This window comes from Xenopus laevis, chromosome 9_10S, assembly GCF_017654675.1.
Source record: "Xenopus laevis strain J_2021 chromosome 9_10S, Xenopus_laevis_v10.1, whole genome shotgun sequence".
NCBI classification, from domain to species: domain Eukaryota; kingdom Metazoa; phylum Chordata; class Amphibia; order Anura; family Pipidae; genus Xenopus; species Xenopus laevis.
This window is the reverse complement of record NC_054388.1, coordinates 97,363,746-97,387,071: the sequence shown is the minus strand read 5'-3', so window position 1 is coordinate 97,387,071 and position 23,326 is coordinate 97,363,746. Positions and strand designations below refer to the sequence as shown.

At 39.6% G+C, this 23,326-nt stretch overlaps 1 protein-coding gene across 1 annotated transcript; it reads left to right on the top strand.

Moving 5' to 3' along the window:
* Positions 1-260: 260 nt before the first annotated feature.
* Positions 261-13,188, top strand: LOC108702428 (melanin-concentrating hormone receptor 1). The gene is made up of 2 exons (XM_018237881.2): positions 261-1,319; positions 11,771-13,188. The coding sequence occupies exons 1-2, from the start codon at positions 1,238-1,240 to the stop codon at positions 12,769-12,771; spliced, it is 1,083 nt and encodes a 360-aa protein (XP_018093370.1). The 5' UTR covers positions 261-1,237; the 3' UTR covers positions 12,772-13,188.
* The last annotated feature ends 10,138 nt before the right edge of the window (positions 13,189-23,326 follow it).

Genomic DNA, 23,326 nt, shown 5'->3' with positions numbered 1-23,326 from the left:
ATATCCAAGGAAGCAAAATAAAGACAAAAGAGATCCTTTGTTGTCAGAGACATGACCCTAAAACAAATGCGCCGTGAGCTTCAAGTGGTGAAACAGACTCTGGCGAAGAGAGTAACATATTGGAAAATTTCCACTTTGATGAATTTGCGGAGTGACGACCGGTCGGCTGAGTGAAAGTTCGCCTGGCGAAAGAGAACGAAACTCGCTGAGCTCTTTTGCTAGCAAATTGTCCTCTACGCCTTTCAGTAAATTGCCAATGTCCCTGCGAATTGTCTTTTTGCCTAATTTTCCCTAGCGACGGGCCGTTCGCCCTTTAGTAAATCTGCATCATCAGCTTCTATACACTGATATTGTGCGCTCAAGTGAAAAGCCTTTTATTGTGAGCCTCCCCATAGTCAGTGCTACAGCAGGTCTGTGCCCCCAAGTTACTGAACTGGCAAAGAGCTGACTGCAGTAGCTTCTATTTCACTGGATACTCTTCAGTTTACTGTAATGCTTGATTAAAAAAATACATTTCACTGAGGTTGTTTTTGTGTTGAGGATATGGCTTCCAGCATGAGAAGGGATCCTTATGGAGGAATGAGGAAGAATGATGAATAAAGGTATGAAAGTCACATTATATTGAATAAAAAGGAATTATGTCATTGTTGTCTGACCTTCTTTTTATTTTTGGCCAGCGTCATACTCCCAGGCAGCTCTATCAAACTGTACATCAAAGAGGATGCACAAACTCTCCCATCTAAAAAGATCTTTAGAGATTCAGAGTAATTTCACTCTGAAATAAATCCAAAAGCTTTTAACCCTTTGGGCGGGGGGATGCAGCAAAACCAGTGACAGCAGGATCCCTTTCCCTCCCCTGGCACTGCGGTGTTCAGCCAGTAAAATAAACAGCAATATTTGGTCCCTGCCAAGCTTTTATGCCCATGCTGATTCCCAGATTCACATGGATATGAAGAGGAAACACTATAGTAGCAGGCTGACAGCTTACCTTATTAAAGAAGCAGCATCACTTTAGCAAGGGAGGGTGACACACAGAGAGAGCCGGAAAAGCAGAACACAGCCCAATATCTTTTCTTTAATTCATTCTTTGCTGCAGCTCTGCGTGGAAAGGCTCATCCTGGGAGAGGCAGTAAGAACCGACATTCCCAATGATCTCCCTGAATCTTCCAGGTTCCCAGTCAAGCTCTGATTTAAGGACATTACAGGTAAACTCACGTCTGGGATTTCCACTTGAAAGATGGATTTCCAGGCTGATTTGGAAGAGGATATTAATATTCAAGATAACAATTCCCAAATATTTCACAACTTTTCCATCTCTGGTAAGTTTTTGTCTGAAATTTTTAATGCATTGCATTCATCTGCTTGTTTCATATATAAATGACCATTAAAGTAATAGCTATAAATGTCACTATGTCTCTTTCTTATAAAAATTCATATAAACAAGGTCACATACAGTACGTACTCTATAATAACACACTGACAGTGGAGCAGATGTTTTATTATACCGTAGGAATAGTCAGAAGTGCTTAAGTACGTGCTTGTCACAGTATATTGTACAGTTCCCTTTCATCCTAAGCAAATCTAATTATGCCTGAATATTTATGAATACCTATACACCTGCTCATACAGTATATATTTATTAAACTACATCTCCCAGCTTTGCATGCAGAGCTGGTTTAGTGTAATGTGGAGGGAGGACTTCTGCTCTAGGTCCCTATCAGATAGACCCCTAATGCAGGAGGTTATCAGAGGATGCTGGGAGATGTAATGTAATGAAGATTGGCGGAGGTAAGTATGTAAATAATCCCATCTTCTCTAAAATCAGCCCCGTAAGTGTGCGCAGGTGCATTTCTGTCTTGGCTCTGGAATCTCAGCAATGTTTATTGAGTAAAGGGACACAAGTTTGAGATACAGTAGGGAAATCAAACCTCAGCAGCTTCAGCTGGCAGATAGCACTGTGATGGCACTGACAGTTCCAGCTTAAATTGGATATTGTTATTTATACAGCTTATGTTGTTACTGGAGGAAATTCTTCTGTCCCTTATTATCAGAGCTCATTTATTGCTGCTCTTGTCATCCTTTCAGTGCCTGTGTGTTGTCATGAGATGTAACCTAATAACATAGAGTTGGCCATAACACAGAGCTTCCTAATAACATAAAGCTGCCCAGTAACATAAACCCACCCAATAATAGAACTACCAAATAACACATAGCTCTCAGTAACATAGAACTACCCAATAACATATACCTATCAAATAACACAGAGCTACTCATTAACATAGAACTGTCCAATAACACAGAGCTGTCTGATAACATATAACTACCAAATAACATAAAGCTGCCCAATAACATAGAACTACACAAAAACACAGAGCTTCCCAATAACACACAACTACCCAATGACATAGAGCTTCCCAATATATAAATATCATATAACATAAAGCTGCCACAAAACATTTAGCTGCCCAATACCATGGAACTACCCAATAACATAGAGCTTCCTAATACATATATCTGCCCAACAACATAGAACTACTTTACCAAATAACATAGAGCTGCCCAATAACTTCCCAATAACACATATAGCTGACCAATAACACAGAACTACCCAATAACACAGAGCTTTTAACACTTCTACCCAACATAGAACTTCCCAATAATATACAATTGCCTATAACTTACAAATAACACAAAGCTGCCCAATAACATAGCAACCTAGTAATATAGAACTACCCAATAACATCAAGGTACATAATTATATATAGCTGTCTAATAACAAATAGCTGCTCAATAGTATAGAGCTACCCAATTACAACTACCCAACAGCATTGAGCCACCTTTTAATACAGAGATGCCCAACAACATTGCGTTTCCCCTTAATATAAAGCTGCCCAATAACATTTAGCTTCCCAGTTGCAGCTACAAATATCATAAATCTATCATAATATAACATATTGCTATGCACTAACATATACAATGTATGTATCTAATAGCATATACCTACCCAAAAGCATATAGATACCCAATAATATATAGCTGCCCAAAAACACATATCAACCAAATAACATAAAGCTGCCCAATAACGTTTAGCTACCCTATAATATATAACTACACATCAGCATATAGCTACCCAATAGCTTATAACTACCCAATATCATAGTGCTGCCCCATAATATAGAGTTGCCCCATAACATAGAGCTGCCCAATAATATATATATGCCTAATAACATATAGAAGGAGATGCAGCACACCAGCTGCTTTTTGCAGAAGAGTAATAATGATAGTACAGGTATGGGATTCATTATCAGGAAACCCATTATTCAGAAAGATCCGAATTACGGAAAGGCCGTCTCTCACAGACTCCATTTTATCCAAATAATTAGAATTTTAAAAATGATTTCCTTTTTCTCTGTAATAATAAAACAGTGGCATGTATTGGGTTTATTTAATGTTTACATGATTTTCTAGTAGAGGTATGGAGATCCGGGGAAAACCCCAGGTCCCGAGCATTCTGGATAACAGGTCCCATACCTGTAGCTTGTAGTTCAGCAGCTGGAGGTTGGGCACACTTCCCTGGAAAAGTAATAGTTCATACATGGCATCAGGTTTACTATGGGTATATTCATATTTTCCTCTGAAAAAGTTATTTCTATAGGTGAACATATTATTTCCCCATTCATGCATTCATTCATTAAAAAAAGTTTTATATTTTTATGCCAATCTTGCTGATTTACAAAAGTATTTTCCCACAGAATGGTTTTGACTTAAAACTATTTGGCTGCTTTAAGGTGGCACAGACCAGGTGGCCGCCATTGCTGGCAGAGTAATTGCACAATTTGGATAGGGGCACTACTGGGTCTGTTGCCGTCTAATACAGCGTACACATAGTGTGGCAAGGGCTGGGGCTGATTCACCAGTGTCAACACTACAATTGTGCTGTCTAGGTGAAAAGAACAGAAGTTCTAGTTAATCTTGGGCTCAAAAAGTTTCCAGGGACAGCTTTTGCCAGTACTGATAAAGTGTTGCCTGAGGCAGGTTCTCACCTTGCTCATGGCTGAAATTATACTCAGTATCCGGTGCTGGAATTGTGAAGGGATACACAGGGATGCCATCCCTTCACTTTTTGATTCCTGTCAAATAGCATTCCCTCAGTGGGGATGTAAGAGTTTTGAATCCCGGAACTTTATTTTGCTCCTCTCCACTTTTGCATGCAAATAAAACGAAGAGGTAAAATATAATATAGTGAAATATATAGAGGATAAATAGAGAGAAAAATATTGCTGGGAGAGAAGTAGAGAAGAGATAGAGAAGTGTTAAACAAATAAAGGAGGTGGAGGCATCAGAGAGGGTTATAGAGAAAAGGAGAGAAGAAGAAAACAGGGGAAACAAAAAGAGAATGAAGGTATTAAACAGAAACAAGATTAAGGTTTAGCGAAAGAATGATATATATGAGTAATAAAGAATATGATGGGGTTGTGCTATGGTATAAAACACAATACACAGGCACGGTGCTGTGTTTGCAGAAGCTGAATTGTCAGCCAAGAAAATTCACTATTTTAATTTTTGGGTCCCTACAGGTCACATACATTAATCTACGCATACTGGGGATCAAACTGTGCCTTAGAAAGAAATGCCAAAATGGAAATAGCAAGATGATTTTGCATTAAAGTGGGTGAAACCAGAAAGTATTGGAGCATGAGGTTTATTATAACAATGGGTGTGGCTTATGGTTGTGGGAGGGGCTTGTTTTAGTATGCCACGCTATGCTCACCACACCGCACATCCCTACACTTTTTTCACTCCAATTCAAACACTGTTTGTATCTATCCAAAAAATGGAAATGTTGTGCTCAGTACAGCAATGGCGATCTTAGAGAAAGTGTTGTCCTTGTGCAGGAAAAATTTGATTCCAATAATAGTAAATTGCATGGACATTTATGGTTGCTAAATCTGCCCTATAGTGTGAGTTATCAGATAGCTGGAACACAGATACCATAGAGTGAACAGTTGATACCTGAATGACTTGACCTTTCCAACTACATTGTGTTACAGGATGTCCAACCAGCAACTGTTGAGTTAAACTTTTTATATCTTGACAGTCTTCTTAGGCAACATACATAAGGGTAATAAACATGTGATTGCAGTTTTAATTGCCAACAAATGTATAAGCACATAAAATACACAAGAGTCATGAATATTCTGTAAGTCATATCCTTATAAGCGGTGCTCAGTAATGTCATTAGTTATTATTGGTGCTTAGTGATGTCATTAGTTATTATTGGTGCTTAGTGATGTCATTAGTTATTATTGGTGCTTAGTGATGTCATTAGTTATTATTGGTGCTTAGTGATGTCATTAGTTATTATTGGTGCTTAGTGATATCATTAGTTATTATTGGTGCTTAGTGATGTCATTAGTTATTATTGGTGCCTAGTGATGTCATGAGTTATTATTGGTGCTTAGTGATGTCATGAGTTATTATTGGTGCTTAGTGATGTCATTAGTTATTATTGGTGCTTAGTGATGTCATTAGTTATTATTGGTGCTTAGTGATATCATTAGTTATTATTGGTGCTTAGTGATGTCATTAGTTATTATTGGTGCCTAGTGATGTCATGAGTTATTATTGGTGCTTAGTGATGTCATGAGTTATTATTGGTGCTTAGTGATGTCATTAGTTATTATTGGTGCTTAGTGATGTCATTAGTTATTATTGGTGCTTAGTGATGTCATTAGTTATTATTGGTGCTTAGTGATGTCATTAGTTATTATTGGTGCATAGTGATGTCATTAGTTATTATTGGTGCTTAGTGATGTCATTAGTTATTATTGGTGCTTAGTGATGTCATTAGTTAGTATTGGTGCTTAGTGATGTCATTAGTTATTATTGGTACTTGATGACTCTCTGAAACATATTTTAAAGGGGTTGTTCACATTTGTTAACTTTTACTATGATGCAGACGGTGATATTCTGAGACAACTTAAAATCGTTCTTCATTTTTGTGGTTTTTGAATGATTTAGCTTTTTGTTCAGCGGCTCTCCAGTTTGCAATTTCAGCGTGTATCTGGTTGCTAGGGTCCAAATTACACTAGCAACCAGGCAGTGGTTTGAGTGAGACGCCAGAAAATGAATAGAAAGGACCTGATGAGAAACATAAGAGGAAAAGGCAACAACTACAATAAAACTGTAAAAGTGTGGAAAGAGTCAAAAGAAGGAAGCAAATCATTCAAAAACTAAAAATGAAGATCGATTGAAAAATTGCTCAGAATTGACAATTCTATAACATACTAAACAATAGGGGGAATATTTTTTACTCCATATAACAAAACGTTTTATGCATTTTTACAATTTTTCTTATGCCCCCACTATTCATTTGAACATGTGACAAACGCTAGAAAATCCTACATGCTGCACTTAAAACAACGCTTGAATAAAAACTTGAACATGCCTCAGGACCCCTTTGCATCATACATTTGTTTCAGAAAGCAAAGGCAGTACAAAGACATGTGAAAAGAATGAATATTATGTGAATGAGCTGAGTAAAACGACACAGGGACGGCTGCAGGTGGCATCTTGGGCTCTTGTGCCACTGGATAAGTATGGGGTTAGAACAAGCCAAGGGCAGCTGCGGAAATGACAATAATAACTGTATTCTTGTCCTCTACCCAACTAGGCATGTACAGTCAACATGATAATGATCACTATAAAAGGACATGAGGAAACACATATAGAGAGAAGGGGGTGATTTGTAGCTCTTATGCTCAGAGTAGTGTTGTGAAGTCCAAATGAAAGCAAAATGTCAAGTGTGCAGTTATTTAAGTATAGGCATGTGTATGCAAATGTTCTTGTATGTGATTGGACAGATATAGGTATAAGTATGTGCGCTAGGTTTTATTTGGAGGGATTGAATTTAATGGACTGTTGTCTTTTTTCAACCCAAATGAACTATGTGCGTATCCCAAGAGCTTGCAGGTGCTTGCCAGAACTTATAGTCTATAGGGGGGAAATGTAATTAAAAGTCGCAGGCGTTATTTAAAATGGCGTCTTTGCGAATGTTTAGCACTGCTGGCAATGTAAAATCAGTCGCAGGCGACTATTACATCGCACATTTTCACTAAGCACCGGTTTAACGTTAACACCTGCGCTGGAGTTTCCTTAAATATTCTGTCGCAATCTGTGCGCAGGTATTTTGCACTGGCGAAACATATTACATTCCCTCCTAAACGTGGCCATGCACAAGCCAATAAATGCTGCTGACTCAGTCCTTTTAGACCAAGACAGCATCTTATTGGCCCTTGTATGGGGCCACTGACATATCTGGTCAAAAATTGGCAAAAGGACAGATTTTATTTTGCTTTCTAACAAGTAAAGCATCAGTGTGTTGATACAGTCCTCATCCCATCAACCTGTAGTCCCATCTGTATGATTTGTCCCAGGGCATGAACCCACATGCACATGTTTGGGACCTGGCCAAAAGAGCAGATGTGGCATTTACTGTACTGACACGTCAGTACATCTATTGACACATTCAGCCCTAAAGAAGTATGTGAAGTGGCGCGTCACTATGTGCCAGTACGTGTCTATTACTAACACCTTCAGCACACAGGCAGCAGTATAGACCAAGTGGCAGATCATTTCACTAATGTGCCCAAATATTACTGCTACGGGATTCCTTGTTTAAATGAGTTGAATGATGTTAATGGTTCAAAGAATGTCAGGCTGAATGGTCGGCCCCCACACATTTTCACCATATCTGGCCCTCGTTGCCAAACATTTGGACACCCCTGATTTATATACTACAGTAACAGGCTGAGTATGAAGATGCTAGCATTCACAATAGGGGAGTAGCATGTAACTAGTAGAAGATATATATGTACATGTTATAATCCACAGTGTTGTTCCATATGATCAAAACATACTATATTATGTCATCCTTAGCTTAAAGGGGAAGTAAACGCTAAAATAGAATAAGGCAAGAAATGCTGTATTTTGTATACTAAACATAAACATGAACTTACTGCACCACAAGCCTAATCAGACAAATGATTTATGCGTTTAAAGAGGGTCACCATCTTGTAACTTTGTTAAACATCTTTGCAAGACCAAGACTGTGCACATGCTCAGTGTGGTCTGGGCTGCTTAAGGATTGCCATAAATGATCAAAACAGCACAAGTCAAATAATTTCTGCCAGAAGCCGATACCGCAAGACTGATTAATAATCAGAATATACAGACTGCACTGGGTCCTGTGTTGTCAAGTAATCTAATGTGGATTTTATAGTTTTTGTATTGTATAATATAAATTTTTCTCAAACTCTGCAGAACCAGTGGCTGCAGCAAAATAATCCTCCAAGTAGAATCTCAGTTTATCTGTTTATATCTGGCTCCATGATCTTTGTTCCTGCAGCTGGAGTTGGAAACAGTAAAGGGGATATAAAGGCAAAAATAAAATCCAATACAAATCTCTACACAGTCTCCAACTGCTCTACAGGGAAACAAGCAAAGCTGCTTGAGTTCTGCATGGCTGCAGCAGTATATTAAGGGAGAATTACACTGCATACAGTCAGCTTTCTTATAAAAATGGTACACATTTTTTAATTAAAGAAAGTAAAAATGGGATTTTATTTTTTTGCCTTTACATGCCCTTTAAGGGGCAGCTTTATTAAAGTTCGAGAGTTTTTTCCAGCTGTTCGAGTTGTCATTTGTATTTTCGAAATGTATTAACTAGAACTCACCAATGCGAGTAATAGAATACAAGTTTTGAGGACCGGGAATTTGAAATTCAATATAAATCCAAAACTAGAAAGTTTTATTCGAATTCGAAATTATCAATTTTTTTTTAATTTTTTTAGCAACCCATTTTTTCGCCGGCTTTGACCTGCCAAGTTCCCTGAGAGACTACAATAATTTCGCCCAATTCATAAATATGATCATAGTCGAATTAAAAAAATAAATAAAACCAATTTAAATGATTTTTCATATGATAACGTGTTTGAACCAAATGAGAACATAGAAGATAAGGTTGTAGAGGCCAAAACAGCTCCCTGTGCTTGGGATGTTGTACATGCATACAAGGGAAGGCATTAAATTACTCATCCCATCTTTGTGTAGGAAGCAAATTATTTCATCTCAAATCATTGCCATTTTGGGCTGCCCTTTACAGATTTCTTAATTGCATTTATGTTATGTATTATTAACATCTATCACAGGAAGGTAATTACTGTATGTTGATTCACAAGGCTTTTTAAATGAAGAAATGTCCCTGTTATATGTTTTATGACACTATGGAGCAGATTTATCAAGGGTCGAATTTCGAAGTAGAAAAAACTTCGAAATTCGACCATCGAATAGAATCCTCCGACATTCGAATAGAATACAAGTTTTGAGGACCGGGAATTTGAAATTCGAATACTTATATAAATCCAAAACTCAAAAGTTTTATTCGAATTCGAAATTATCAAATTTTTTTTTAATTTTTTTAGCAACCCATTTTTTCGCCGGCTTTGACCTGCCAAGTTCCCTGAGAGACTACAATAATTTGAATATTCGAAATTTAAAAATATGAAATCTCGATTTAAGCTATCTATCCTTATGGTTCAGGAAATGGTTAAAGGCTGCATGGAATGCTGGGAAATACTGGTTTACCAATAAAACCTCTCACCTAATGCTATTTTAGTTTGAAAGAGAGTGTTTGGCGTTAAAATGGCTTGGGCAATCTGCCGCCTTTTTTTGCTCTAGCAATTACTGCAGGAAAGGCAGCACCAGGAGCAGCAGCAGCACCAGGAGCAATAAGACCCTTTGATTCCTGCTATCCATATAGCAAGTGATGAAACAGCCCCTAAAATCGCTGCCGGAGGACTTCCTGTGTGAATAAAATGGCAGAATAAACTCTCCAAGGTGTGCGGCATAAAACTTGATTCAAATTCTAATCAAAGCAATTCAAATAAAACCTTTTCGATCGAATTCGCCCAATTCATAAATATGATCATAGTCGAATTAAAAAAATAAATAAAACCAATTTAAATGATTTTTCATATGATAACGTGTTTGAACCAAATGAGAACATAGAAGATAAGGTTGTAGAGGCCAAAACAGCTCCCTGTGCTTGGGATGTTGTACATGCATACAAGGGAAGGCATTAAATTACTCATCCCATCTTTGTGTAGGAAGCAAATTATTTCATCTCAAATCATTGCCATTTTGGGCTGCCCTTTACAGATTTCTTAATTGCATTTATGTAATGTATTATTAACATCTATCACAGGAAGGTAATTACTGTATGTTGATTCACAAGACTTTTTAAATGAAGAAATGTCCCTGTTATATGTTTTATGACACTATGGAGCAGATTTATCAAGGGTCGAATTTCGAAGTAGAAAAAACTTCGAAATTCGACCATCGAATAGAATCCTCCGACATTCGAATTCGAAGTCGGAGAATTTTATAAATTGCACCATCGTATTCCGATCATATGATCGTACTCCGATCGTACTTCAAATGGAACGATTTTATCGTACGATTTTTTTTAAAAAAAATTCTTTGACTTAAAAAAATTTAGCAAAACACACAGGAGGTCCCCCATAGGCTAAACAGCAATTTGGCAGGTTTAAGTTGGCAAAGTATTGAAGTCGAAGTTTTTTTTTAAAGAGACAGTACTTCGATTATCGAATGGTCGAATAATCTACTGATTTTACTTTGAATCGAAGGTCGAAGTTGAAGACGTAGTAGCCTATTCGATGGTTGAAGTATCCAAAAATTACTTACTTTTTTACTTTGAAAATTTCCTCGAATTCATTTCGACCCTTGATAAATCTGTCCCTATGTGTAATGCGCCCTACTCCTATTTCTCTTTGGATTGTTAACCCCTGCTTCTACCACCTTCAATTCCTCCTTGGGCTAGTAACTGCTCTCTGTATGAATGAAATGAGAGGATAGGAGACAGCAAAGTTGGAATCAATTGCAAAAATCAGCCCCATGGGTGGTAGGAAGAACTGTATCTATTTACACATGAAAGGCCTTTCATTTGAATACAATGGGATGCAGTTGTTAAACAGAGGGTATCAGACAAAAACTGCAGAAAAGGGAAATGAATTATTTAAGCAGTATTTTTAGCATGAGATCTCAAGGAGTTGTAATTATTTACATAACGCATGCCATAGTTGTCGGTAGTGGTGGTGGATGAGCTATCAATCATTCAGCCTGATAATTGGCCAATGGAGCAATGTTCAGCCAAGCATTACACATAACAAGGTTTACTAAAGTGATCTTTTCAACCCAGCGTGTGACTATGAGTAATTGAGTGTGAATAGAATGCTTTTATCTCTATTAATTTCTGCTTACATACTATCTAGTAGATTAAGGCTAAGGGCAGAGACACACACTCAGATTCGGGGAAATTTAGTCCCCTGGCGATAAATCGCCTCTTCTTCGGGGGGGGGACTAATCTCCCCGAACTTAGAATCTAAATTACCAGTGCGATAGCACTCAGAGTGCTTAGTTTTCCGAAGTTGCCCTAAGTTTCCTTGTGAGGCAACTTCAGGTGACTTCGGAAAACAAAGCGCACAGATTGCCATCAGGGAGTTCAGGGAGATTAGTCGCCCTGAAGAAGAGGAGATTTGTCGCTCGGCGACTAATCTCCCCGAATCTGAGCGTGTATCTCTGCCCTAAAGCAGCTGGACTTAATTCTACTAGACACTGTAAATCATGACCTGGATGAATGAAAACCTTCATAGACTTCATTGCTTACATACTCCTTTTCTTATATTTGCAGATCCAAGAGGCAATGTCGCCTATGCCAATGTTATAATGCCGACAGTGTTTGGAGTCATCTGCTTGCTTGGGATCATTGGCAACAGTGTTGTCATATACACCGTCTTCAAGAAGTCCAAATTCAGATGCAGCAGCAGTGTGCCAGATATATTTATCATTAATCTTTCGGTCGTAGACCTGCTTTTCCTCCTTGGCATGCCTTTTCTAATCCACCAGCTTTTGGGCAATGGAGTTTGGCATTTTGGAGAAACCATGTGCACCCTTATTACTGCTTTAGATACCAACAGCCAGTTTACCAGCACTTACATACTCACTGCCATGTCCATTGATCGTTACCTTGCCACAGTGTACCCATTCACCTCGGCAAAGTATAGGAAGCCACCTATAGCCATTATGGTCATCTGCATTCTCTGGGTGCTGTCGCTTCTAAGCATCACCCCTGTTTGGATGTATGCAAGACTTATCGCTCTGCCTGGAGGGGTTCTGGGATGTGGAATTACACTCCCTAACCCAGAAAGTGACATATACTGGTATACACTGTATCAATTTTTTCTGGCTTTTGCCATTCCATTTGCTGTGATCTCAGTGGCATACCGCAGAATCCTGTTGAAAATGGCATCTTCTGAAGCCCTGACAGCTCATAGGAGCTCCAGGATAAGGACTAAGAAAGTAACCAGAACAGCAATCGCGATATGCCTTGTTTTCTTTATCTGCTGGGCTCCATTTTATGTTCTCCAGATAATTCAGCTGGTGATGGACCAGCCAACTCTTGCTTTCCATTATGCTTACTGTGTTGCAATTAGCATGGGCTATGCAAACAGCTGTATAAACCCTTTTATTTACATTATCCTGTGCGAGACCTTTAGGCGTAGGTTTATTGTGTCCGTACAACCAGCAGAAAACCATCCGGAGAGCAGGATCCGCATGAAATTCCGAACTGATCCACCCTCTGGGAGTGGACAACCTCTCCTTCAGCTTGTTCCTGTATCAACTGGCAGCTAACCCAATGGTCATGCATGGTCAATTATTTGTGTTCAGGTTATGAAGTTAATAATTATCCAACTTTTTCAACATGTGCATGAGATTATGGTAGAAAATGCCACCACCGCCTGTTTTGTATAGGTCACTGTGCAAGAACGTTTCGTGGTCAGTCTTTAAATATAAGTCAGAGCAATGCTGGGTATATTAAACTGTTTTACTGACCTGGAAGGGGCCCCATGAATTATGCTTGTAGCCATGTGGATGCCTCTATGCTCTGACACAGAAGATTTATTGTCTTTTCACTGCAATGAGAATGTACAAATTTCTAAAGATCTTTTGCCATTTCCTTTATGGTGCAAAATCATGACTTGCATTCTGTAGACTATTTTTTAAAAAAGGCCCTTAACACTTTTAATAAATGCAAGCGAATGGCAACCAGCTGAGTGTATTGTGTAGCCCCCTCATTTTGTGAGATGTCTTTGTCTGCTTACAGTGTCTTCTCTCGTTCTGTTTTCTAGTTACTCATCTGGAGAAGTTCCATGTTTCCCTCAAAAGCTAAATCACTGACTGACTATTGTTTTTCTAGCAGTTGAATGAAATGAATTCAGGGATTGTTTTGCTCATTGTCACTGTTGCAAAATGTAGAGAGAGTTTGCCATTAAAAAAGGCACACTTGCTGCATTGCACATTTTTATAGGTATATGTTTATTTAGCTTGGAACAATTCATGGTAAGCAATGGTACAGGTGATCTTTTGTAGCAGGCGAACAGATAGAATACCCTACAGACCATCTCTAGTCAATAATAGTAATTGAGCAGAGCCAAGGAAACCTGCTTCCTAAATTCATTATCTGGTTTTTCTCCTCAATCTTCTTCCTGAAATTGCATTTTTTACTTCCTAGTGCCTTCATTTGGAATGCAAGCAAGACTCTCTAATTGGAATCCTATCTGATCTCTATGCGTGCCTGGCTCCCTACAGTTTAATCAATTATCTCATGCTGAAGAGACTGATCAGATCTTTTTTTTTCCACTAAAATGATCCCAAATGAGGATCACTACCACTTAAGGATTGCTAATGTCAATTATGCATGACAATCTAATATACAGTAGAATGCTGCAGGGCAATTCTTGATTATATATCTGGTCACAAAACTGCTGAAGGGAGCCAGACATCTACAGTAGACAGTAAACAGTAGGCAAGGCCCTCTCCATATCTAAAGCTGCCCATAGACGTGCAGATATAATCATACGAGACAAGGTTACATAGTTACATAGTTACATAGTTAAATTGGGTTGAAAAAAGACAAAGTCCATCAAGTTCAACCCCTCCAAATGAAAACCCAGCATCCATACATACACCCCTCCCTACTTTTAATTAAATTCTATATACCCATACCTATACTAAATATAGAGCTTAGTATCACAATAGCCTTTGATATTATGTCTGTCCAAAAAATCATCCAAGCCATTCTTATAGTCATTAACTGAATCAGCATCACAACATCACCCGGCAGTGCATTCCACAACCTCACTGTCCTGACTGTGAAGAACCCCCTACGTTGCTTCAAATGAAAGTTCTTTTCTTCTAGTCTGAAGGGGAGGCCTCTGGTACGGTGATCCACTTTATGGGTAAAAAGGTCCCCTGCCATTTGTCTATAATGTCCTCTAATGTATTTGTAAAGTGTAATCATGTCCCCTCGCAAGAGCCCTTTTTACAGAGAAAACAACCCCAACCTTGACAGTCTACCCTCATAATTTAAGTCTTCTGTCCCTCTAACCAATTTAGTTACACGTCTCTGCACTCTCTCCAGCTCATTTATATCCCTCTTAAGGACTGGAGTCCAAAACTGCACTGCATACTCCAGATGATGCCTTACCAGGGACCTATAATTATGTTTTCATCCCTTGAGTTAATGCCCTTTTTTATGCAAGACAGAACTTTATTTGCTTTAGTAGCCACAGAATGACACTGCCCAGAATTAGACAACGTGTTATCTACAAAGACCCCTAAATCCTTCTCATTTAAGGAAACTCCCAACACACTGCCATCTGGGGGCAGATGTATGAAGGGTCGAATATGGAGAGTTAATTAACCCTCCATATTCGACTAGGAACTAAAATCCTTCGACTTCGAATATCGAAGTCGAAGGATTTAGCGCAAATCCTACGATCGAACGATCGAAGGATTATTCCTTTGATCGAACGATAAAATCCTTCGAAGGATTTTAATCCAACGATCGAAGGAATATCCTTCGATCAAAAAAACTTAGGCAAGCCTATGGGGACCTTCCCCATAGGCTAACATTGACTTTGGTAACTTTTAGCTGCCGAAGTAGGGGGTCGAAGTTTTTTTTAAAGAGGCAGTACTTCGACTATCGAATGATTTTTAGTTCGAATCGTTCGATTCGTAGTCGTAGTCGTAGTCGAAGGTCGAAGTAGCTCATTCGATGGTCGAAGTAGCCCAAAAAACACTTCGAAATTCGAAGTTTTTTTAATTCGAATCCTTCACTCAAGCTTCATGAATCGGCCCCCTAGTGTATAACTTGCATTTATATTATTTTTTCCAAAGTGCATAACCTTGCATAGGTATCAAGGTATCATATGATTTTCGGACTGTGTGTGGGCTCAAAATAACCGGCCTGACCATTTTCATATCACAGCGATTAATTTAGTCAATCAGATTGTTTAGAAAAATTCTGTTGGATAACAATAATAATATGTTTATGTATTGCCTATCTGAAAATATCCATGGGTGACTGTCACAACTACCGTATATACTCGAGTATAAGCCGAGTTTTTCAACATCCAAAATGTGCTGAAAAAGTCTACCTCGGCTTATATTCGAGTCAGCGGGCAGTAGCTGAGATTGCAGTCACTTTTAATCATTCCTATACCAACAGTTCGCTTGGGGAGAGACTGCAATATCACACAGCGCCCTCTGTTGGTTATATGAAGGATTAACAGTGATGGCAATAACACACAGCACCCTCTGTTGGTTATACAAAAGATTAACAGTGATGGCAATATCAAACAGCGCCCTCTGTTGGTTATACGAAAGATTAACAGTGATGGCAATATCACACAGCGCCCTCTGTTGGTTATATGAAAGAATAACAGTGACTGCAATATCACACAGCGCCCTCTGTTGGTTATACGAAAGATTAACAGTGATGGCAATATCACACAGCACCCTCTGCACATGGTAGTGGGACAGTGGGACAATGCATGCAGTAATCCGTTTGGCAATTCTCTGTCACCATCAACTTTGCAAAGAAGTCCGGTTGATCGCTGGGGGGTCACTTTGGCGGAATGTGCGCTGCTGGGAGACAGGGTTGTAGTTGTGTCTAGGCTTATACTCGAGTCAATACGTTTTCCCAGTTTTCGTAGGTAAAATTAGGTACCTCAGCCTATACACGGGTCGGCTTATACTCAAGTATTTACGGTATTTCCCGGACACAACTTTTGTACGACTGTCAATTAATTGCCAGAACCTCGTCTGATTTGTTATTTTTCCAACTTTAAGCCTACAATTTAAATCGGAATGGTTACTTTAAGACCATTGAATCAAAACAAATGAAAGTTCATTATACAAGGAATAAAATCTGAACGCCTAGTTTAAAATGTAGAAGTATTATCTTCATAGGGCATATGGACAATATCAGGTAGGGGAGTAGAAGTAAATGAATGGAATGCACTATTTATCGTCCATATTGTTTTTCGAGATGGAACCAGTTTCACCCAATGTAACACTTTGTTATAGAATCCCAACCACGGTGGGCCACATGATAATCACTTGTTGAATTCATGGGAAAAGCGTTTTGCACTTACTCATAAGCATAAAACGGTAAGTGAAAGTTCCCATTATAAAGGGGAAAGGTGTTTTGCACATATTCATAAGCATAAAACATCAAGTGAAAGTTTCCTGTTATAAAGGGGAAAAGTGTATTCCCCTTTATAATGGGAAATTCTGGGAAAGCTCATGACTTTTGAGAACACCAAGTGCATTGTGTCGAAAAAACATGGCGTCTGAAACACTTTCCTCTCTGCGGCAAAGTGAGCCCTATATACAACTTACTGTGAATTAAAAGGATATCAAATGTAATTTCCAAGTTCCTTGCTCATTTAAAATAAATATATAAACAAGTATGGGACCTGTTTGCTCTGAGGTTTTCCAGATAATGGATCTTTCCATAATTTGGATCTTAATACCTGAAGTCTACTAGAAAATCATGTAAACATTAAGTAAACCCAATAGGCTGGTTTTGCTTCCAATATGGATTTATTCTGTCTTGGTTTGTATCAAGTCCAAGCTACTGTTTTATTATTACAGAGAAAAAGGAAATAATTTTTAAAAAATTTGATTATTTTTTTAATAATAGAGAAGACCGTAATTCGAAACTTTCTGGATAATGGGTTTCCAGATCACTGATTTCATACCTGTATATATGTGTGTGTGTGTATACAATATATACAAAAATATTTATGTATTTCTATTTTTATTCATCTTGAACCCCATGGGGCAAATTCACTAACCGGCGAAAATTCGCCAGCGATGGCTTCACGCACATCGCAACATTTCGGCAGGCATAAATTCGCCTGGACAACGCTATTTCACAAAGATCCGAAGTTGTGCACAGGGTACTGAACGCTGGCGAAATTACGCTCAGCAGTTCGAAGTTATTTTAACGTTGGCTGATTAGAACGCGGCGTGCAGTTAAAGTACAACGGTTGATGTTGTGATGGCTGATTCAGTTAATGCCTTTAAGAATGGCTTGGATGATTTTTTGGACAGACATAATATCAAAGGCTATTGTGATACTAAGCTCTATAGTTAGTATAGATATGGGTATATAGAATTTATGTGAGAGTAGGGAGGGGTGTGTGTATGGATGCTGGGTTTTCATTTGGAGGGGTTGAACTTGATGGACTTTGTCTTTTTTCAACCCGATTTAACTATGTAACTATGTAACGAATGCATATATGCTGCAGCAAATACATTACACTACACAAGGCCAGGGAACCTTAATAAAATTATATAAAGTTGTTATAATGCCCTACACATGTGCCCACAGTATAGTTTAGGTGCCATATGTTATCAAATGTAGGTGGGAAGTAGCCACGCTCCCACCAGACTATGGAACTAGATAAACTAGTACTTACAGACCCTGTGGATGCAAGTTCTGTCTGCCACCTTGTCTCTGGGTTCATTCCATTGAAGGTATAATTGGGATTAAATGAGAATGCTGACTGTGCTTAGTCTAATGCAAAAGGGCATAGCATTTGCAGATCATATTGAAGCGAGTCCTAAGATGTTTGGCTGACTCGTGATGGGAACAATTGGTTCCATCGCCGCAGATTTCCCCGCACCCCCTGCTGTCTCTGGATATTGTTGGCAGAGTCACACTGTCTCTTATGAATAAAGAAAACAGATGAAAGGGACAAAAACACAGGAGTGTGAAATTCAAAGCAAATGGCCCAGAACTCAGGAATCCTAGAAGCGACATTTATAGGTTTTATTTTAACATTCGCAGTTGGCATCGGATGGATAATAATGACAAATGGAAGAAAAAAAACCTTTATGTGAAACAGGCAAATGAGATTTTACAATATTAACTTGCCTGGAATGCATTCCTTAATGTGTATGCCATTTGTCATTTGAAAACAGGAAGGCACAGAGAATACATCACGGTCGGGTCTATCAAATGGAAATAATGCAGTATATAATGTGAGTTAATAGATAGCAATTGGTTCAGTACTTGTGTGGTGGTGTTATAATTATTTTAGTGTGTTTTAAACCTAAACTAAAGGAGAAGGAAAGACATGGTATTCTTGGGGTGCCAAAAGTTAGATGCCCCCAAGTGGTTGTATTTACCTACCTGACACTACAGGCCTGTGCGACCACCACGAGCGATTCTCTTCCTGCTTCTTTGTTTTGCAAATTTCCTGGGGCAATAGAACGAAATAGTCAGCTTTTTCTTTAAAGTTTGGCTTTTCACTATACTGCCAGTGGGCTAACTAGAGTGCGCTGGGCCCCCCTGCAAAAGGGGCACTCTGATATCCATCCTCCCACCCACTCCCAATCCTGCCTCTGCCCCGCCCATGTCCTGCCTCCACCCATACCCCACCCTGACTCCACCCACTCCCACCCAACTTGTTTCCCCCTTCCTCGAAGGTAAGAAAGAGCGGCTGGGGAGGAGGAGTTTTTTTACTTGTGGAGAAAGTAGAACCCATAGTCTGAGCCTCCCTGTTTTCCCGGCCCCCCTGGGACTGCGGGGTCTGTTTTTTCTATAGTTATGCCACTGTATACTGCGTATGCGTAGCTGCAAACTAAAATAATAATCAGGAAAAGGATCGATCGGTGGTGCTCGGTGGAAGAACCCCAGGTCGGTGCAGTTTTCTGCTTATAGGAGCACCAGCCTGGAGTGTCAGGTAAGTAAATACAATCACTTGGGGGTGCCTAACTTTCCGGCACCCACAAGCAGGCCCGGACTGGCAATATGTGGGTTCTGGCAAATGCCAGAGGGGCTGCTATAAGGTCCCATAGAAAGTCAGTATTTAGTGGGCTGGTGAGGACTGTTTGGGCCTCTATGTGGGCTGATTGGGCCACTGTGTACCTGAAATGCCAGGGCCTATTTTAATTCTCAGTCCGGATCTGCCCCCAAGTATAACATGCCTTTCTTTTTAAGGGATTATAATAATTCCCCTTCTAGTCATCCTTTGGACTAATTGTTTTAGGAACTATTTGGTTGAAGCTGCAAAAAAGTCGCCCTTTTTCATGTAGAGGTGGTCATTTGCAGTCTAATTGTGTATCCAGTGCACAGACATGGGTATCAGGTGCCCCATTCTGGCACATAAACAATATTTTGGGATGGTGTAGACCCTGCCTTAATAATAGCGTCTTAAAAATGGCACCTGCCTGTCTGCTGTAATTGTGAATTCCAAGACTAATAAAAACAAAATTTCAATAATTTTTATAGTATAAGTGAAATGTATTTTTCTTGACTAACGTTATAAATCAGGATTTGGGATTATTTCTTAAGGTGACAGGTCCCCTTTAATGGCAATAGGCAGACTCCCAATATGGATTATTGGAGAAGAAGACTTTTAAAAGCTCATGTCCAGTTTGGCTAATGAGCTATGAAAATAGAAAGAAATTTGAGCTTTACTCTGTGGTCATGAGATTTTTCACTTTCAATATATTTTTTCTATGTTAACTTAAATGGAACTTACCCTCAGCACGGTGGCTAATAGTCGTGCTGTCTTGCAGTGCTAAAATCAACTCCAGCCTGGGCACTATTTGCAAAGAGTTGGTACATTCACCCTGTGTCTGTGTGAACTTCTTATGGGTACTCCAGTTTCCTCCTACACTCCAACAACATGCAAACAGATTAATTGGCTTCTGATAAAGTTGAGCCTGTATTTGTGATAGGGACCTTAGATTTTAAGCTCCGCTGGGCAGGGATATGATGTATAATCTTTGTAATGCACTGGGTAAAATGTATTTGTAAAATGTGTTGGCATTATATAAATATCAGGAAATAAAAAAAGAAATAATTATTTCATATTTTAATTGATAATATACTCTTCGTATCCTAACAACTCCAATACACACCTCTATGTATATTTGTCTAGATAAAGACAAACCACAAAGACTAGACTTCCCAAGGGGATTAGTTACAACTATAACTAAGTGTAGCCTTTCTGGTTATATGCCTAAGGGCCAAAACTCCTCTGCTCAGACCTAAAAGTATTGCAAACAAACAGAATTACTCACCAGCACATCCTGGCCTCTTGATTATGTATTCTCGCCTGGTGCTCAGTATCTCTAGAGGTGTCACGTTCCGCACCCTATATCCAGAACCCAAGCTAAGCTCCCTGGTCTCGGCTCTCACTTCTGCCTTTAACCACTGCCTTTCACCTTGGGAGGAGCCCTCGGCTAATCGGATGCCGCCAGGTCTTAATTGAGAGAGGAGCAAAGCTAACGGTTCTGGACTAGCAAAGGGGCACGATCGTCTCACCAGGATACTGGAAGGAAGAACACCACCAGGAACAGGCAGGCCAGGCCAGCACAAGCAGAGAATCGTCAGACAGGCCAGATACAGGGTTAGAGAGCGTAGAATAATCAGTGGACAGGCAAATGGTCACGATTGGAGAGTTCGGAGTTAACAGGCAGGCAAGTGTCAGGATTGGAGAGTTCGGAGTTAACAGGCAAGCAAGAGTCAGGATTGGAGAGGATAAGAATAGTCAGGAAGGCAAGCAAGGTCTAAGAATAAACACCCAGGAACTTTTCTAAATAGAACAACGGGCAGTTTGCCGAACACTGAATTCCCCTTTTATACATTTGAATTTCGCACCCTTGCGCGTGACATCATCACGCCAGCACATAAACCAGGAAGCGTTCCGGGGCGCTCGCCATAGAGGAACCGGCAAGGAAGGAGATAGGATGCACACGGCGGCCGTCCACTCCAGAGCCGCGGCATGTGTCCCTGCTAACCACTAGACCCCCAGGGAAGGCCACTGGACCACCAGGGTAAGGTTTCTTCACAAGAGGGAACGGCACCCTCCAATGTCTGACGAAGGGGCTTGCCCCAAAACTTTACATTGCTTGCACAAATAAACATGCAGGGTTAATCCCGCTAGCAAGTGCCTGTTTTCCTTTGCATTGCAGACCTAAAAGTATGCCTGGTCTGAGAAGGCTGCATAAAAAGGATAAGACTGTGGTACATCATCACTCTTATCATCAACTCTTAAATTACTATGGTTCTGGGTTTGGATGAAGCTTAACCTTTGTTACTAGATGACAAGATAATGTGATGTTTATTGAAGTCAAAAACTAGGGGACTGGATGATTGTCAAATAGCCATCTTCCATCAAAGTAATATACAGCGCTCTACACAAGCACAAATCCTAATGATTCACAAAGCTGGTCCAGAAATATAATTTAGAGGCAGTCACATAAACTGGTATATTTACCCTTGTTGTATATTTCTGGTCTCCAAACCCTTGTTTCCATCCAAAACAACGTATTCAGTCAATCCAAGTAGATGGGTAAAGAAACCAATCAGCACAGGTGTACTGCTGCAAGGTGCTTTTATTGAATACACGACATGTTTCGAGCTTAAAAGCTCTTTATCAAGTGTGTGTGAGATAAAGATAAACACTTGATAAAGAGCTTTTAAGCTCGAAACATGTCGTGTATTCAATAAAAGCACCTTGCAGCAGTACACCTGCGCTGATTGGTTTCTTTACCCATCTACTTGGATTGATATAATTTAGAGGATAGGTTTATGTTTGTATATGAAACTTACTCTCCAACATCCAACATCTCCATGTGGTGGCCAATTTATCTTTCCCACCCTTGTGTGTGTGGGAAAGATAATATTAAAATTTTGATGCCATACACAAAGGTCCATGCAAATCTTGGGACAGCTCGGAGAAATCAAATCCACACATTTGACTTCCAGTTGGACAACCCTGTTATCAACATATGACTTGGGAGAAGTAGGTAGAAATGTTGTACATTATGTTTTGTGCTTCTGTACCAGCCCAAGGCAACCACAGCCCTTTCACAGTAAAGATCTGTGTCTCCAAAGATGCCCCAGTAGCTCCCCATCTTCTTTTCTGCTGATTCACTGCACATGCTCTGTGCCGCTGTCACTTACTGAGCTTAGGGACCCACTCACAATATACAGTACACATAGAATATAAATGTCACAATATAAGGCTGATTTCTAATTAATACAGATAATTACTACATGGCAGCACAAAAACCAGTGCAATTAGCATCAGAATTTAATAATCAGCCCTGTAGCATCAGCTTATATTACAGTCCAACCTCATTTTCTGCTGGATAATTAGTGACGACCCCTAAGCTTAGCTTCTCAACAGCTGCTCAGAGCCCACTGAGTATGTGAGTGTTGCAGACACTTTCCAAGATGGTGACTCCTTGTGACAAGTCCTGGATCATTGCTGATATTGAGATGCTGAAACTTTAGGCTGGTGCAATAAGTTCAGTATATAAAATATGGAATTTTAAGCCACATTAATTTTTTGGGTTAAGTTCTCCTTTAGAAACCTCCTTTTGTACGGAGGATTTGGAGATGACATCTTTACGTACTACCAGGAGGGGCCCTACAGAAGCAGACTTGGATGATCTGGAAGGTATGGACAATTCCAGGAAGACAAAAAACTACCAAGGACAGGACCCGTTCCCAAAACGAAAGAAAATGGAAAAGAAGGAGTGGGCGAGAAGAAACAACCAAACAGAAAGAAGACAAGAAGAGGGGGTGGGCAGTGGTCCCGGGGAAAGAAGATACGGACTACGCCTGAACTCGACGAAGAAGGACAGGAACCCTTGAACGTTGTCAATATTTCTTTAGTGATATTGACTAAATCTCAGGAGCGTGTCCTGAGTAATGGTTTGTCTTTTGCCCCCACACATCACTTTAGCCTTTTCAACACACTTTTAGATGTTAACAGGTTTGTACGTAAGTTAACCCTTCGTAGACATTTTGGTACATGTGGTTTGGGTACAGATAGGATTGACCCCCCCAAACACGAGATACACCCCAAAACAG